We start from the raw sequence: 16,901 nt of genomic DNA on the forward strand, positions 1-16,901 counted from the left end.
CTGTCATGTCATCTGACAGCTTTTGTTGTTAAATATGTAAAATCTCACAATTTATATGATTTAGAAGTGTATTCCTATATTCAAAGAAGAACCGAACGCTTTCTTTACATTCCAGTTCTGATGAACAATTAACGCTTTATCACGCTTTATCTCCTCATCAACTGTAGCCTGCATTCCCACAGGCGCGCACATGTGGTTACTAACGCAATATTAAATAGGGGCGATCACATTTGTTGTTTGATATTTGTTATTAAATGCATCTCAAACATGCAATTAAAATAAATATAATTATTTAGAAGGGCTGTGCAAATATTGTACATGGTTCGCTTGCGCAGGGACAGGGGCAGTATGGCAGGGCAGGGCTAAGCGCGAGCACGTTGGGGTGTTTAGTTGCCTTTTTTAATTACTGGAGAGTCTGCACGCGCGTTCTATCCGCGGGAATCAGCATCATGTTCCATGTTCAAGCCTTCCCCTCCCATTTATTATAATGTGAGCTGAGCCTGCTCACGCCCGTGCAGGGAATAGACTGTTCTATTTTCAAGTTGCAATGAGCACTTATCCGGACACCGCGCGGGCACGACACTTTGATGTGAAAGGAAGAATCTGTTTTCTTGTTGATTTCTATCCATTTCGGACTGAACACGAATGCAGATGCAGACACGTTCACGTCCTGTGCTTGCTGTGTGTAAACGAACCGAACACTTGCTTTACATTCCAGTTTTCCAGTTTTTGACAAACAGTTTCAAATGTGCTGTCACGCTTATTTCGTCTCGCCGTCATATCGTGCATTTCCATAGAGGCTGTGGTTATTAACTCACTATTAAATATATATTTTTTTATTGTTATCGATTGTTTTCTAGCATCAGATCAGCAGACCACTTCCAGTGCTACTGATGATCCCAAGGAGGGCGCGACTACTGAAGGGCCAGGTAGAGGAAGATACTGTAGTTAGTCAAGATAGACATTTGTGATGTAAAATATTGGCAGAGAGAAGAAAACCATAAGGTGGTAGGGTGGTAGACTAAATCATACAAATCATTTAACACAACCACAATTAAATAAATAAATGAATTAATCAGTGAATGAAAGGATAAATAAAGTGTGTCATGTTTTCCAGCAACATAGACAACTCTTAATGAACATTTTCTGTAGCCTCAGAGGATCAGGTGCAGTCTGAAGGAGAATGCACTCCATATCAGAGTGGCCTGAATTTGAATTAAATTCCCGGACTGAGAAAATGGCCCACCCCGGCCCTGGACGGCACTGTTGGCGGGGTGTCTGGATGGATAGTTTGTTCTCCCTCCTTCCGTAGCCAGGACCTCTCCGAACTCTGTACTACATTGCAGTCGCGATTGGAGTGGACTCCGAAGTACAGAGTGTGTGTGTGTGTGTGTGTGTGTGTGTGTGTGTGTGTGTGTGTGTGTGTGCGTGTGTGTGTGTTTTTAAATAAAGCTCTTTCTTTGCATAAACGTGTTTCTGGTAAATGTTCCTTGCCTCAATAAATTCAATCATGTCGTGTAGTAGCCTACATAAGAGAACAATGATATACAGCATAATATCATATAAATTAAATAATAAATATATAATAATAATATAATAAATATATATATTATAATAATAAATATAATTTATTATTTGGGTTTACATTTGAGCCTGCCTACTGGTAGCTCTACCAACCAATCACGAGTGATTTTACTTGTTTGAAAAGTAGTGGTTTCATCCAATCCTGAGTAAGGACATTCAGCGCCAGGCGCGCGGTTTCTGCATCCATATGCTAATTAGAGCCGTGAGCATGGTTCGTTCCCGACAATTTGTGGCACCGACAAACGCCACGTTCGCAGCCTGTAAATTGTCGTTAACTGCCGAAAATTAGGGAGATTTTCGGGAGTTTATTGGGACGAAAATCCCACTTTTCATGCAGTGTATCTGAAAGTGATGTCCTTAAGAAAGAGGAATAAATCCAGCAAAGACCTGACACAGGAGCTGAGAGATGCATCTGGACCTTCAGCTGATCCATCGGCTGTTGGCCCGAGCCTCATCAGAGATGGGCTCCATGGAAGGGTGGCTGTCAAGAAGCCGTTTTAAAGGAAGGGAAACAGTAAGCGTTGTTTCTAAGTGCTTGTTAAAATGACTATTTTAGATACAAATTATTGTTTTTTAGGCGATGTGAAAACCGTTTGCTGTGACTTTCAAATCTGCTTCAGAAACTGGACGTGTTTCTTCAGATAAACTCCTGACCAGCTGTGAAAAAGCAGTGAAAATGTCTGGCCTGTATAAACTTTGTGATGTCATACAAGATCAGAGATGACATCGCTTGTGATGTCACTACAGTGATGACATCACAGCTTTGTGAAGGCTTCTGTTCTGTCTCTTCTGGTCTGTGGTTCCAACCACAGATTCTGGATGGAAGTGAAGTCCGGATTCCAGAATGTTGATTTGTGTTCTCTGTTAATCTCTGGACGACTTCAGCTGATTACTTCCTGTCACTGTCACGTTGGAAGGTCCACTTCTGCCAGTTTTTCAGCAGCCAGTATCATGTTTTCCACCAGCAGTGTTTTCCAAGACAGAATAATGTCAGCTTGTTTAAAATGTTGCCAAAATAAACTATTACAATTACAACAAATGTCATCTCAGGGCACTTCAGTAATAAAGTCCAATTCAGGCCAATTGGAGTTTAATTCATTGTAATTATAATTCAATTAATTAAATTCAGAATGAATCCAATTCATTCATACAGAGCAATTCAAAAACTATTTCCTAGCTAAGGAAACCAACAGATGGCACCGAATTTGCACCATTTCTAATTAGATAGAACTTTTTAACAGTTTTAAGATCATATCTTTCTGGCTTTATTTGCATTTTACAAAGAGTCCCGAGTAATTATGAAAGTGGGGTTTTAATTAGAAGAAAAAGCCTCAAAATAAAGTGATTTTTAGGAGTATGCAGGGATTCATTTCCATCTAATGAACAGCTCAGTTATATTAAACAGTGGGCCGTGTGAGCAGCAATCAGGGGAGTAAGGAGTTCACAGATCATAGACAGAGGCAACCGTCCAACTATTCAAAGCTTTTAAAATGAGTAATAAAATCTGACAGGTAACCAGGGAAGGAAGGACAAGAGGCAGGGAGGTGGGCAGCCACTGTGTGGCCTGGTGTGGGAATAATCACCTCAGCTGCTGATTTTAGGAGGAGCCCCAATAAGCCAAACAGCGTCTCCATCCCAGGAGAAGAGGTGGCTGAGGAACACCTGGGAGGTTACCTGGGCAGCAGACTGTACTGGATATGCAACTCTGAAGCTGTCTAAAAAAAGGACAGACCAGACTGTACTTTTTTTTTGTATTTCTGCTGCTGGAGATGTATCTGGGTAATATCCAAGAGGCAGACTGGTGTATAAAAGAAAATGAAACCTCTTATAAGATCAGTCATTGTGACATTCTTTTTGTTGGATAACGTCCAGCGATTTTAACCTGTAATTCAGTCTATTGTAAACATTTGTGAAACTAATGATGGCAAGAAATTTGACTTTAAAGCAGTTCAGAGGCCTGAGTCAAGTTCAACAGGCAAACAGGGAGTGGTGTTGTTCAGCATTTATGTGCTGGAAGAGCTAAACTGAGGCCAGGTGTATGTTCATCCAGGATCTGGCCCTGACCCGGAAGAGCAGAAGCACAAACGGGAGCTTCAGTTTGTGAAGGTTCGATGCACAAGTACCGAGGTGTTTTTCAGTGGACCTCCACCAACAGTTTGGAAAGGAGATGAGAGATTCAGCAGACTGATGATGCTAAACAGATGGCTCAAGTTCATTCAATGAACTTTATTGACAATTTCAACATCTTTTGGGGACGCAGGCACCTCTTTAAGGCAGATGGATTTCACCTTAACAAGTCAGCAGTTCAGTTGCTAAGCTCCAACATTTTTTACTCTCTGCGTCACACACCAGCAGCCCCTATCAAGGACGAGACAGGACAAAACGATCCAAAAGGACAGATAGGACAATGCTCTGGTGAGGGCGCTGAGACAAGGACTGACCATGGAGGACAGCAGATCCAGAAAGAACCTGCAACATCATCATCCTCGCACCGTGATAAGGAGTCTGCAACGTCATCATCCTCACCCCGAGATAAGGAGTCTGCAACGTCATCATCCTCACCCCGAGATAAGGAGTCTTCACCAGCCCCGGCAGTCCAACAGGCGGAGTCTCCCCAGCCCCCGTGGGAAACCCCCAGCCTGGAAACAGCCCTCAAACAAAAGTGACCAAGCCCCCCCACCTCCTCTGAATCATCATATCTGTGAGTCTGACTGATATGTGCTGGGTCCAGGCTGTAAAACTGATATCAAGAATGCTCTTCCCCAGATAAAGTCAGGGCCCTATGGAGTTCAGACAGCCTTTTCAATCCCTGCGAGGACAGGTAACAGAAAAGTGGTCAAACTGGTGAGAAATAAAAAAGGTTCAGTTAAATCTACCAATCTATTGAATATAGTGTGTCAACCCCGAAACACACCAGTATCACCTGTTGTCTCCACGAGATCACTAGCCAACAAATCCCTCTTAGTAAATGACATGATCGTGACCTATAATCTAGACTTTTTATTTCTTAGTGAAACATGGCTGACTGAATGTAGCTGTGATACCATTCTCAATGAGGCCGCACCAACAAATTTCAGAAAAGGGGGATCCAAAAGTTATCTTCCTAATCATTTATAGACCACCAAGATACCCAGGAACTTTCTTTGATGAGTTTGCTGAACTGCTGTCAGTTATCTGCACTGATTATAACTTTTTTATCATAACAGGGGATTTTAACATTCACATGGACAATAACATGGACACTAATGCCAAAGAACTCCGCTCTCTACTTGACACTTTTGGCCTCCTTCAACATGTGAATGGACCCACACATACTCAAGGCCACACACTGGATCTGGTTATCTCTAAAGGTGTTGACATTTCTTCTGTTGATATCAAGGACTTGGTGCTCTCTGATCATTTCTGTGTGTTCTCTGACTTACAGTTAACTCCAAACATTCAGTTAACCCATGTGTGTGTTAGAAAAAGGTACATAAATGAGAACACCAGTGCTAAGTTTATGGAAGTTATAGCTATGTCATCAACTGCGAGTGCAGAGACAGTTGATGAACTCTTAGATAACTTTAACTTGAAAATCTCAAATGTCATGGATACTGTTGCACCTGTTAAAAATAAGATGATCTTGAGCAGAAAGCGAACACCATGGAGGAACACTATGATGGTGAAGGCCTTGAACACAGAATGCAGGAAAGGAGAGCGTAAATGGAGAAAAACTAAACTTCAAATTCACCATGACCTCTACAAACAAAGTCTTTGTAATTTTAACCACGGGTTACTCCGGGCTAGACAGCAACACTTATCTGAAATGATTAATAAGAACATCAACAACACTCACGCTCTGTTTGCTATGGTTGATAAGCTGATAACCCCCCCAAAACAGATAGTTTCAGAACTCTGTTCCACAGAAAAATGCAATGAATTTGCTTGTTTTTTCAATGAAAAAATCAAATCTATAAGGCTAAATATCAACATAAATCAACAAAATAATAAAATGGCGCAATCCTTAAAACCACCTAGGAATCAATCAACTATGATGTCAGAATTCAATACAGTTGACCAAAAAACCATAGAAGAAACAGTCCAGCATCTTAAACCATCAACATCCTGTCTTGACACAATGCCATCTGACTTCTTTAAAACTATTGTAAGCTCTGTCCAAACAGATTTGCAGCAAATAATAAACTGCTCACTTCAAACAGGCACGTTTCCTAAATCCTTAAAAGTAGCTGCCATCAAGCCACTCCTAAAAAAGACAACATTGGATGCTTCCATTTTAACCAACTACAGACCCATCTCAAATCTTCCTTTTATAGCCAAGATTGTTGAGAAAGTGGTTTTTAATCAACTCAGTAACTTCTTGAACTCCAGTGGACAAATTTCAGTCAGGCTTCCGACCTCACCACAGTACAGAAACGGCTCTTATTAAAGTGTTAAATGACATAAGGTTGAACACTGACTCAGGCAAGGTGTCAGTTCTGGTATTGTTGGATCTCAGTGCTGCATTTGACACTGTGGATCACAGTTTACTGCTGAACAGGTTGGAAACCTGGGCAGGACTCAGCAGGACAGTCCTAGAATGGTTCAGGTCCTACTTGGAAGTGCAGAGTTATTTTGTGACTATTGGAAGTAATCAATCTGATCCAGTGGCTATGACATGTGGAGTTGCTCAGGGGTCAGTTCTTGGACCCCTTCTGTTCACTCTAAACATGCTGCCTCTGGGTCAAATTCTGAAGAACTCTAAAGTCAACTACCACAGCTATGCAGATGACACACAGATATATCTCACACTGTCTCCAGATGACTGCAGTCCTATAGAGTCATTGTGCGACTGCTTAGAGCAAGTCAAAAAGTGGATGAACCAAAATTTCCTTCAGTTAAATCAAGAAAAAACTGAGGTCATTGTGTTTGGCAACAAAGAGAAGAGGTTTGCTGTCAGTAAACATCTTGAGTCACTGTCTCTAGAAACTAAAGACCAAGTCCGGAACCTCGGCGTGCTGATAGACTCAGACCTGACCTTCAACAATCATATCAAATCAGTCACCAAATCAGCCTTTTATCAACTTAAGAACATATCCAGAATTAAGGGTTTCATGTCCCAAACAGATCAGGAGAAGCTGATTCAGGCTTTCATCTCCAGCAGACTTGACTACTGTAACGGTCTTCTGACTGGACTCCCCCAAAAGAGTCTCAAACAGCTGCAGCTCATTCAGAACGCTGCAGCCCGAGTTTTAACCAGAACAAAGAGATCACATCACATCACCCCAGTTCTAAAGTCTTTACATTGGCTCCCGGTCAGATACAGAATAGATTTTAAAGTTCTGCTACTCGTCTACAAATCACAGAATGGTTTAGGTCCAGAATACATGAATGACATGCTAGCAGAGTATAAACCCAGTAGAGCTCTGAGATCTGCTGACTCAGGTCAGATAGTGGAGCCCAAAGTTCAAACTAGACACGGTGAAGCAGCTTTTAGCTGTTATGCTGCACACAACTGGAACAAACTACCAGCAGAACTGAAATCAGCCCCAACTGTGAGCACTTTTAAATCCAGGTTAAAGGATAAGACCGGTTTTTTGACATTGGGCCCTTGATTTCACATTATAACATGATGTTCTACTCACCCCTGCTTGTTGTTGAACATTTGGAGCTTTTCCGAAGATATTCGCGAGGCGTCTGGCTGCTCTCTTGAGATATTTGGCCATGAAACGGTTTCCTATGGGCAAGCTTATACAGGTACAAACTATGCTGTTTATAATTTATTAATTACTCTACACCAGCACTGATAACGTGGAGGTGCGTCGCTTACTTAAAAAAATCCGGGTTACTAATTTTGAATTTTAGCCGAATGAATAAATAGGCAGCAGGTCTGTGGGCTGTCTGTGGCAGTAGCACGACGATGACGTCAGTAACACCCACTTTAGAAGGCCACCCACTTTACGACGAAAAAATCAAAATTACAGTAACCCGGATTTTTTTAAGTAAGCGACGCACCTCCATGTTATCAGTGCTAGTGTAGAGTAATTAATAAATTATAAACAGCATAGTTTGTGCCTGTATGAGCTTGCCCATAGGAAACCGTTTCATGGCCGAATATCTCAAGAGAGCAGCCAGACGCCTCTCGAATATCTTCGGAACAGCTCCAAATGACCAACAACAAGCAGGGGTGAGTAGAACATCATGCTATAATGTGAAATCAAGGGCCCAATGTAAAAAAAACGGTCTTATCCTTTAAAAACATTTCTCTTTCGGTGTGCTTATGGCTGAGTTTATATATTTCTTTTTCCCCTCGTCTTTGATTGCTTTTAACTGTGTTTTTAATTTTCATTCTATTTTTTTTCTCTTTAAATTGCTGCTTTATGCTGTTCTTTTAAATGCCTTGTCTTTATGTAAAGCACATTGAGTTGCCTGTGGTATGAAATGCGCTATATAAATAAAGATGCCTCGCCTTGCCTAACTTGAGCGGCTGCCTGTAAAAGCCTGGAAACAATAAAGCTGTTGAAGTGAATGAGCCTGAGTTCCATTCTTGGTTGAAGTTTAATAAAACCAGTTTAAAAAGCAGTCCAAATTCCATTTTTATGGAAGCAATCTTTGTTTAACTAAAGTTTAACAGCTTCCAACTTCAAACTCTGTTTCATGAAACAAGCAAATGGGGAAAATGCTGACGTACACGTTTAACCCTTTAACGCCTATTGTCGCATATATGCTACAAACCGTTTGACTCAATCAACCAGCTGAGATAGCATCTTTATTCCCCCAATGCCGGTTAGTCCATATTCACTACGGACCTAGGAACCTTTATATAAATAAATATGTAAAAAAAAAAAAGGGTGGATAAAAAAACATTGTTTTTTCTCTGTTATATTACTGTGTTGTTGTTATCTTATTATTGACCATTATGCCTGGTGTTGCAAATAAGCAACATACCAAAATTTCTATTTATTTTTTGTGCAAAAGTGAAATGAATAATCTCAGCATTATTTACCATCTACTTAAAGGCTAAAACATTTTTTTATATACAGCTGAATAAATTCAGGCGTTAAGGGGTTAACAGCCACGTAGCTGCCTCTGTCAGATAGGATCTACAGTCATCATGTTTACTTTTTACTGAAGTCCCATCTGCTTAAAGATGATCCTTCGTCATAATATTTAGATATTAACTTCATCCCTCACCTATGGTCACGAGCTGTGGGTAGTGACCGAAAGAACGAGATCGCGAATACAAGCGGCCGAAATGAGTTTCCTCCGCAGGGTGTCTGGGCTCTCCCTTATAGATAGGGTGAGAAGCTCGGTCATCCGGGAGGGGCTCGGAGTAGAACCGCTGCTCCTCCGCATCGAGAGGAGTCAGATGAGGTGGCTCGGGCATCTGGTTAGGATTAAAGAGAGGTAGACTCCGTTGTACCCCCACAGCTCTCTAACTGCGCCCTGACAGACTGGTTAAGCAATTAAGAAATGTACAACATAGTGATTAGAAAGTCAGAATGAAATAGTGGTTTTCAGCTCTGTCTGGGTATGAAAGTTTCAGCCTCACTGAAGAATCCATCCCTGTTCCACATGCTGGAGCCTGCTGGAGCCCGACGGTTGAGACCAGGGGCCTCATGTACAAAGCGTGCGTACGCACAAAATAGTGGCGTACGCACCTTTTCACGTCAACGATCAGATGTATCAACAACGAAAAGATCGTAGAAATGTGCGGTGCCTCACGGCAGCTTCAGGGCTGGCGTACGCACGTTTCTGTAGCTGTTGATTCTTTGGCGACACCTAAGGTGATGTTGGGAAACTGTTATAATAAATAAATGTGAAAACAATTAGTCCTCAGACAGTAATGTGCACATCTGAGACACATGAACAATTAATACTGATAAACAATTAACACACTCATGTGTCTCCATTTACACGAGTGGATATAAAAGCAGCGCAAAGTGGTGCAATGCATACACAGGGCCGCCGATAGGGGGGGACAAACGGGTATTTTGTCCCGGGCCGAAGAATAGGGGGGGGCCAAAATAACATTTTTTTTTTTTTTTTAAATTTAAAAAAAAAGAAGAAAAAAAAGGAATATGCGCATTAGTCCTCAAATATGTCCAAATGTTTCAGGCACGCACGCCAATCAGGCTGAATTGATTTGAGAATCATCCCCGGTCAACTGAATGACAGCCAGCTCTGGTTTAACCTTATTTTGTTTAAAATAAGCCAGTATAGACATGGCAACGTGTGAAATTGCCATTTAGATAGAGTTGAATGTAACGAATGGGTTATAAACGTGACGTTTTGGGGTAGCCTGTAACTTTCGTTTAGACTGATTTAACTTGACACTCGCCAGATGAATGGGCTCCGCCTTGTTCCCCGAACATTCTCGGGGGGGGGGGGGGCATTCAGAGAATTTTGTCCCGGGCCCAGCCAAACCTGTCAGCGGCCCTGTGCATACCATTAAAAACAATGGCTGCTTTAAAAGTATTAGAAGACTTTGCAAATGGTGCAATTCGAAGAGAGCGTGTGTTCACTTCAACAGAGAGGATTAGCTGGCATATAATGGCGACTGATTATTCATTAGCCGTTTTGAGGGAAATCCTCCTGAACTGTGCGCAGAGCTGCGGCCGGCGTTGGAGTGCAACACAGCGAGGAGCCATGAGCTGCCTGTGCCCACAGGTTATGTGCACACTGGGTTTCCAACCAGAGCATTCCAGGGGCAGGTGGCCAACCGATTGGGACTGTGCCAGTCTACCCTGAGCCGAGCCATGCCAGCTGCGTGGGACATAATTATCCGCATCTCAGCCATCCATCCATCCATCCATCCATTATCTATACCTCTTAATCCGTCGGTCGGGTCGCGGGGGGGCTGGAGCCTATCCCAGCAGTCGCATCTCAGCCATGTATATCAAATTCACATACAATGCAGTTGAACAGGCCAACATTAAAGCTCAATTTGAAGCGAGAGCCGGTTTTGTAATCGGAGCTATCGACTGCGCACACATTGCTATAAAAGCACCATCACATGATGAATTTGTATGTTAACAGGAAACATTTTAATTCGATCGATGTACAGATGATGGGTAAATGCAATTAACCAACATTGTGGCGAGGTGCCCTGGTTCAACGCACGATTCATAGATTCTGAGTAACAGCATGTTGGGAACAGACTACAGGGTGGCACTGTGCGTGATGGGTGGCTTCTTGGTGAGTAACTTTATTCTTGTTTTCTCCTAATATTATTCCCCGTGACGCGCATTGAGTATGTGCGCCCCCAATTTCTATCCCGTCTTCACAGCATCATTATTATATTATATATATTAGTCGGTGGTTAAAGTTAGTTTCTTGCTGTTTTTTGCTGGTTAAACTTCAGTTTAAGATCTTTGTAACAAGCCCCTGATCCTCTCTGTGGGCAAACGTTAATAACCCCGTGCGTAAAGTGTGAAATGTCTCTATCAGCCTCACCTTTTCCCCGGCGCACTTCTGAACGTTACTGTATGAACACGTTGTTTTGAGTTACACAAAAAAATCGGTATTTAACTTGGGGGTAATCAGAGTCACCCACATGAGCTCCCACAACCCCAGATAGAGCAGTGCCACCCATAGTTGCGCCGACTCTCTGTTGAAACAGTCGGTCACCCCCCCACCCGTCTGTTTTGGCCACACTGCAGCGGTGGGCAGCCAGTCTCCGCTTCAAATCCACCTTAATGTGGGACCACTTCTTCTTCACCTCTGCTTGTGAGGCTTCTCAGACCCCCCAGCATTGACAGCCTCAGGCTCTCCCACCCACTCCTCTTGCGTTTGCTGCGTATGCCGGAGGACAGCATGCCAAAGAACACATTTTTTCGGGCCTCCACTTCAGAAAGTAGCACCAACATCTCGCTTTCTGTGAAGTTCTTCTTTTTTCCGTCTTATTCATTTTTTTCCTTTATTTTCTGACCGTACACAGAGGGGAATCGCAGGTGCAGGGCTCATTTAAATAGGATTTGCGTATTTAAGTAGGGGCGTGGACAGGGAGGAGTCGGCTGCTCCGACATGTGCGCTCAATTCCACGTTGATTGGGATGTACAAACGAAATGTGCTTGGATACATGCGTGCGCACAGATTCGTACATCCGACGTTGGAGGGCATTTGGGTTTGAGCGTACGCCATGTTTCAGTAGGAAATCCACGCAAGTCTTTGTACATGAGGCCCCTGGTCTGCAGAAATGTGTTTTATTTCATTTGTTTCATGAAAACAATAAAGATGACGGATCAATAGCTGCAGCTGGGTTGTGTTTGTTCTCTACATCAGATTCCTGTCAACTCACAATCGACACAAACACACTGAACAGAAACCTGAAACTGTCTGAGAACAAAAAGGAGGTGACCGATGTGATGGAGCTTCAGTCGGATCCTGATCATCCAGGCAGATTTCTCATGTGCCCTCAGCTGCTGTGCACAGAAGGTGTGACGGGGCGCTGTTACTGGGAGGTGGAGGTGAGAGGAAGTGCTGATGTGTCAGTGAGTTACAGAGGAATCTGCAGGAGAGGCTTCAATGGGTTTGGGTGGAATGATCAGTCCTGGAGTCTGAACTGTTCAGAAGATGCTGGTTTCTCTGTCTGGCACAGCAATGAAGAGATGTAGGGAGTAGCAGGGCCTTGGGCCTGTTCGAACCACATATTGTTTAGGACCAGAATGAACTCTGTCTACACAGTGACGTAGATGTAGCAACATTCTCAGACAGCAGGCGCCAGATAGAGATTAGATTTGGGCCACATACACACAGAATGATACCAAGAGGTATAAGAAGATCTCACAAACTAAAGTCATTGGGAATCTCCGTGCATGCTGCCATGTACATGTCTCTGTGTCATTCTGGTCAATAAATTCTCCATTAGAGGCTGCAAAGGTGAGTCCGGCTCCTTTTTCTCAACAACTTACGGTGACCCCGACTTTGTGAATTTGTCTCTGGGGCCCCGCTGAGTGAGTCCTCTGTGCCCCTGCAGCTGAGATCAGCTGTGAAAGCCGGCCGGCAGGCATGCTTTCTTCTAACTATTTAGAGCAGCAGATGTCTGCTGAAACAAGTCAGCATGCTAACTTGCTCACATCGACAGTGGTAACATGCTGATTAGCAGCTGAAAGGACATTCGTGCTCTTGGTTTGATGTTTTAGAATGAAAGCCGGTGGTAGACTGCAGGATATCTTTTTCCAATGGGTTTGTTGGTGTCAGATTTCACTTCTACCTTATTTCCTCCAACGCTCACTTTGACTGGAGACACTATAGCCAAACGTTATGATGTGGGTTAATGTTAAAAAAGCATGTTCAGTGAAGGTCAATGATGCATCAGGAAAAGAACTGCAAACAAGGGTCCAGTTGAATAGTTTAGTTATTTAAGTAGTACTTAATCAGTATTTCATCAACAGCCAGGATGAGAGCTGTTTGAATTCTCCAAATGCTGAGGAAAGCAGCTCCAGTGTCTCCTTTATTATCTCCTTTAGCAAAGGATACACCGGCCATTGTTTATGGGAGAAAGGAGATAATTCTGTCCTATACTTCCTTGCGGCCTCAGCTCTCAGAATGACGCTCAATTATTTTTCATCCAGTCATTTTTTGATTTGTGTCGACAAATTCAACTTTGTAAAGAGACCGCTGTCTGTCCTTCAGCACAGCAGTGCGTGGAGCTAAGAGTGAATGTCAGACTGTTGTTCACCATTTAAAATGTTTGGATATGTGATCATTGGCATTCAAAGGACAGAAAATATTTCGGTTTGTTTTTCACAAAACTGTTTGGGAATGTTCAGCTGTGACAAAGAGGAAGAAACAAATGTTCTTTTTTCCTCATTCCAGGAAAAAACACCTGACAGTGGTGATTAAAACATTTTGAGGAACTAAATAAAGATCCATCCTCTCAGAGGTTTCGTACATCCTCTCTTCGTTTCAGAGGGTAGACTCGACTCACTGGACTGACTGCAGCAAAGGTAACACTTTCCAGTTTCTCTTCTTACGTATTTTTAACCACGTTTAACCTTGCATTGATATAAATCTGAAACTAACAGAAATTGTATGAAATTGAGTTTCTCATAACCAGACTAACAACCAGATATGGTGGTCGGTGTTTGAATCGTTCCAGCAAGTATTCACTCAAATGGGCCTCGGGGGTTTGTTCATGCTACAAAGTTAAATATGTCTGATGAAAACCCTCAGAGAAAGTTAGAAGCATTATAATATCTTTAATATTTTCTTGCACAGTCCACACCGTTGAACATGCTGCATTCCATGACTCGGTTCTCCTCCCATGCGTGTGCAGTGTGACAAAGTCAGGGATTGTCCGTGTAACCGTGTACATGTAACTTCATTTCATTTCTTTGTCTGTTCTCAGATGGCTTCAGGTTTTAACTCGGTTTTCTTCGGCTTCATCAGCAGCCTCTTGATTGTTCAGTTTGTGAGTATAATTAACTCTGTGTCCCTTTCATAGCCATGTTAGCTTACCGAGGTAAAGACGGAAACAGTGATGTATATGTGCTCAGAAAATTAAATGTGTATTCACAAAGTAATTTATTCAGATGAGTTTTATTTGTGTCACCAGTGAAAGGAATGCTACAGAACCATAGCATCCGTCCCATGACAGTATTAGCTTTGAATCACAGATCCTGCTCCAACAGATGATGTCAGCTTCATAACTGCAGCTTTTTTAGCCTAAATATGGGAGAGGAATATGATAGTTTTGAAAAGTAGAAAGTTTTTAATGGTTTCAACGTGCTTTTGTGTTCACAGAGATCTGTCCTGAGTCAGCAAGGTTGGTAGTTATAATTTATTTACTGTTGAACAGCTGTTGGAGGATTTTGTGCAAATTTATGAACAATAAAAGATTTTTGGGACAGTTATGACAGTGAAAGTGCAGCTTTGATCATGGGTAAAATTGATGTATTTTGCATTTATTATGGTTTGTCTAATACAACAACTGTGGCAGCTCCTGGCTGTCCTCCTGGTTGGAGTCAGTTCGGCTCTCGCTGTTTCATTTTCTACAACATACCAAAGACTTCGCTTGATGCAGAGGTATGTAACAGAGCGATATTTTATTTCCTTTGAAATAAAGCAAAACATTGCCAATTTCTGCAAATTGTAAGAATTTTTCAAATGTTTTTAGAGAAAGTTCAACCTTTAAAAAGGGTCATCTATAGCCCTTTTTTTTCTTTGTTCTATTGAAAAAGATATCAAGTATTTTCTTGGTATCTGTATCATCTTTATGAAGATATAAACTCTATTACTGTGACAGTACAAGTGCGGTCTTATTTGTAGCTGTGCAGCTTCAGGTGAGCTAAGCTCAGGAAAAATTTATCCTCACACATTTTCTGTCTGAACATTGTGTTCATGTTGCAGTGGAGCTCTGAATGCTCATATTACACTCTTCATCTTTACTGAATATGTCTACTTAAAGTTCAGCACAAAAAATACACTTTTTGAATGAACTCTTCTCACTCTTGTCAGTGACGATGACAGATTCTTCAAACAGTCTGAGATAAACAAGCTTGTTATCATGATCACAAAGTGCCGCCTAAATTAGATTAACTAGCGAGATATGTCCATGGTGTTCCTCTAACTTGAAGCCACTTCTCCCTAAAATCTCTTTTTCTCCCACTCTGTTTTGATTGTTAGCTGTTTTGCATATCTGTTGGTGGGAATCGGGCCTCAATCCACTCTGCTGGTGAGAACCTCTTCCTGAATGACCTCGTTAAGAGAGTGACCGGCGCTGATTCCCGTACCTGGGTTGGAGCTATTGACGTAGGCATATTACCAGTACGTTAGACGGTGCAATTTATCAAATTAAGTTTTTACTGAATGTGTGAGAGTATTTTACATGAATAAAATACAATTATTCATTTCTAATGTTTTGTTGACACATAACTCATCAAACACACACTTAATAAATGGTCTTTTATGAGGCAACAGGTTGCAGCTTTGTTAAATCTGATTATATAATACTGTCGTGCATTTCTCCATACTACACATTGTATTTCCTCTTTCAGGACAGACTTTGGCTGTGGAGTGATGGATCACCCTTTGACTACAACCGCTGGTCTGAAGGAGAGCCGAACAACTTTGGAGGAAGTAGAGAGCGATGTATTGAGATCAATTTCGGAGGTACAAACAGAGGTTACACTACACTTTTATCGACATTGGCCTGGACTTAAAATGGGTGCTGGCTTAAGCATAGTCAAACAAAGGAGGCTGCTGCAGAAGCAGGTGTCATTTGGCTTTGTGTTTTTGCCTCAGAAAGACCACTTAACATGTATTAATTTTGCTCCAAAGCCTGATCTCAGTTACCTGCTCTGTATAAAAAACACGTAGTTGAGGGATTGGATCTGAATGAGTCCTAAATCCATCTCAACTGTGTTCACACCTGTTTTTGGAGCTGTGAACCTGTTATTGGATCATGACGATCACATGTTAGCACCAAGTCTGAACAGGTCCACAGATGAGCTTCAGGCCAGCAGTTCGTAGCTCTGCATTCGGATAGTAAGTTATATGAAGTACAGTTTAAAGGTCATAGATGATGAGCACATGAGCCTGTAGAGCAGCTAATTAATAACACACTCTCACCCCAAACTGGACAAGAGGTCTACTGCATGTGGTTTAGAGACAGTGTTGCTCTGAACTACTTAAGATTCTGGTGCTCGTTCCCATGTTTAAATCTGGTAAAATGACAGATGTCTTTCAAATTTTTGCATTTTTCAATGATGGAAAATATTTGCCTAACAAGACATTTGGCCCAAATATAAGTATTTGTTTTACAGAGATATTTGGAGACATCACAGCCCGCTTTGTGCTGTAGGGTCACAGTGTCGTGTTTAAGAAGCATTAGAAAATGTTCACAGACGGAGATATTCAACACACTCTTATGCAGTGGAACAGTAACAATCTTGTGTAAAAACTTAAATCAATGCATGTTTCTTCTGTTGTCTACATTTGCTTTTTGCTTTTTTTTCCCTAAACAGGACCGTTCTGGAACGATGAGAGTTGTAGTACTCAAAATCCTTTCATTTGTGCCAAGAAGCGGTGATGCATCCGGCCATGTCAGCAACAAGGATAATCTCAGATTGCTCATGACTCTTTTCTGTTCTAATCCAACACTTCCAGATTAACACAGAACAACAGAGCTCTAATGATTATCATTTCTGATTTTTTTCATCATATATTAACTCTGCATTTATTAATTCGACTGTAGACTTTATCTGCATGTTCAATAAAAATCCTCCAAATGCTGTTCTGAATCACTCTGTGTTCTGTGGTTTCTTGTGTCCTTTCTATGGTTTTATGTTTTTGGTGCAGCTGTGTGAAGCCCCTAATGAACCTACATTAGGGGCTTC

At 41.9% G+C, this 16,901-nt stretch overlaps 2 protein-coding genes across 2 annotated transcripts in view; one reads left to right on the forward strand and one right to left on the reverse strand.

Moving 5' to 3' along the window:
- The window catches only part of LOC142391228 (uncharacterized), a 153,455-nt gene that overhangs the window by 93,846 nt on the left and 42,708 nt on the right, over positions 1-16,901 (reverse strand). The window lies entirely within an intron of this gene.
- Positions 13,427-16,731, forward strand: LOC142391429 (ladderlectin-like). The gene is made up of 7 exons (XM_075477193.1): positions 13,427-13,511; positions 13,913-13,975; positions 14,308-14,329; positions 14,504-14,589; positions 15,190-15,330; positions 15,561-15,675; positions 16,530-16,731. The coding sequence occupies exons 2-7, from the start codon at positions 13,913-13,915 to the stop codon at positions 16,592-16,594; spliced, it is 492 nt and encodes a 163-aa protein (XP_075333308.1). The 5' UTR covers positions 13,427-13,511; the 3' UTR covers positions 16,595-16,731.

The sequence above is a fragment of the Odontesthes bonariensis genome, chromosome 11 (assembly GCF_027942865.1).
Source record: "Odontesthes bonariensis isolate fOdoBon6 chromosome 11, fOdoBon6.hap1, whole genome shotgun sequence".
Lineage (NCBI taxonomy): Eukaryota > Metazoa > Chordata > Actinopteri > Atheriniformes > Atherinopsidae > Odontesthes > Odontesthes bonariensis.

Bases quoted from the DNA above. Each gene is read 5' to 3' on its own strand.
- LOC142391429 (XM_075477193.1), top strand. From the start codon at position 13,913: ATGGCTTCAGGTTTTAACTCGGTTTTCTTCGGCTTCATCAGCAGCCTC. The intron at 14,590-15,189 runs GTATGTAACAGA...TTTGATTGTTAG, and splicing joins AGACTTCGCTTGATGCAGAG to CTGTTTTGCATATCTGTTGG. The intron at 15,676-16,529 runs GTACAAACAGAG...TTCCCTAAACAG, and splicing joins TATTGAGATCAATTTCGGAG to GACCGTTCTGGAACGATGAG.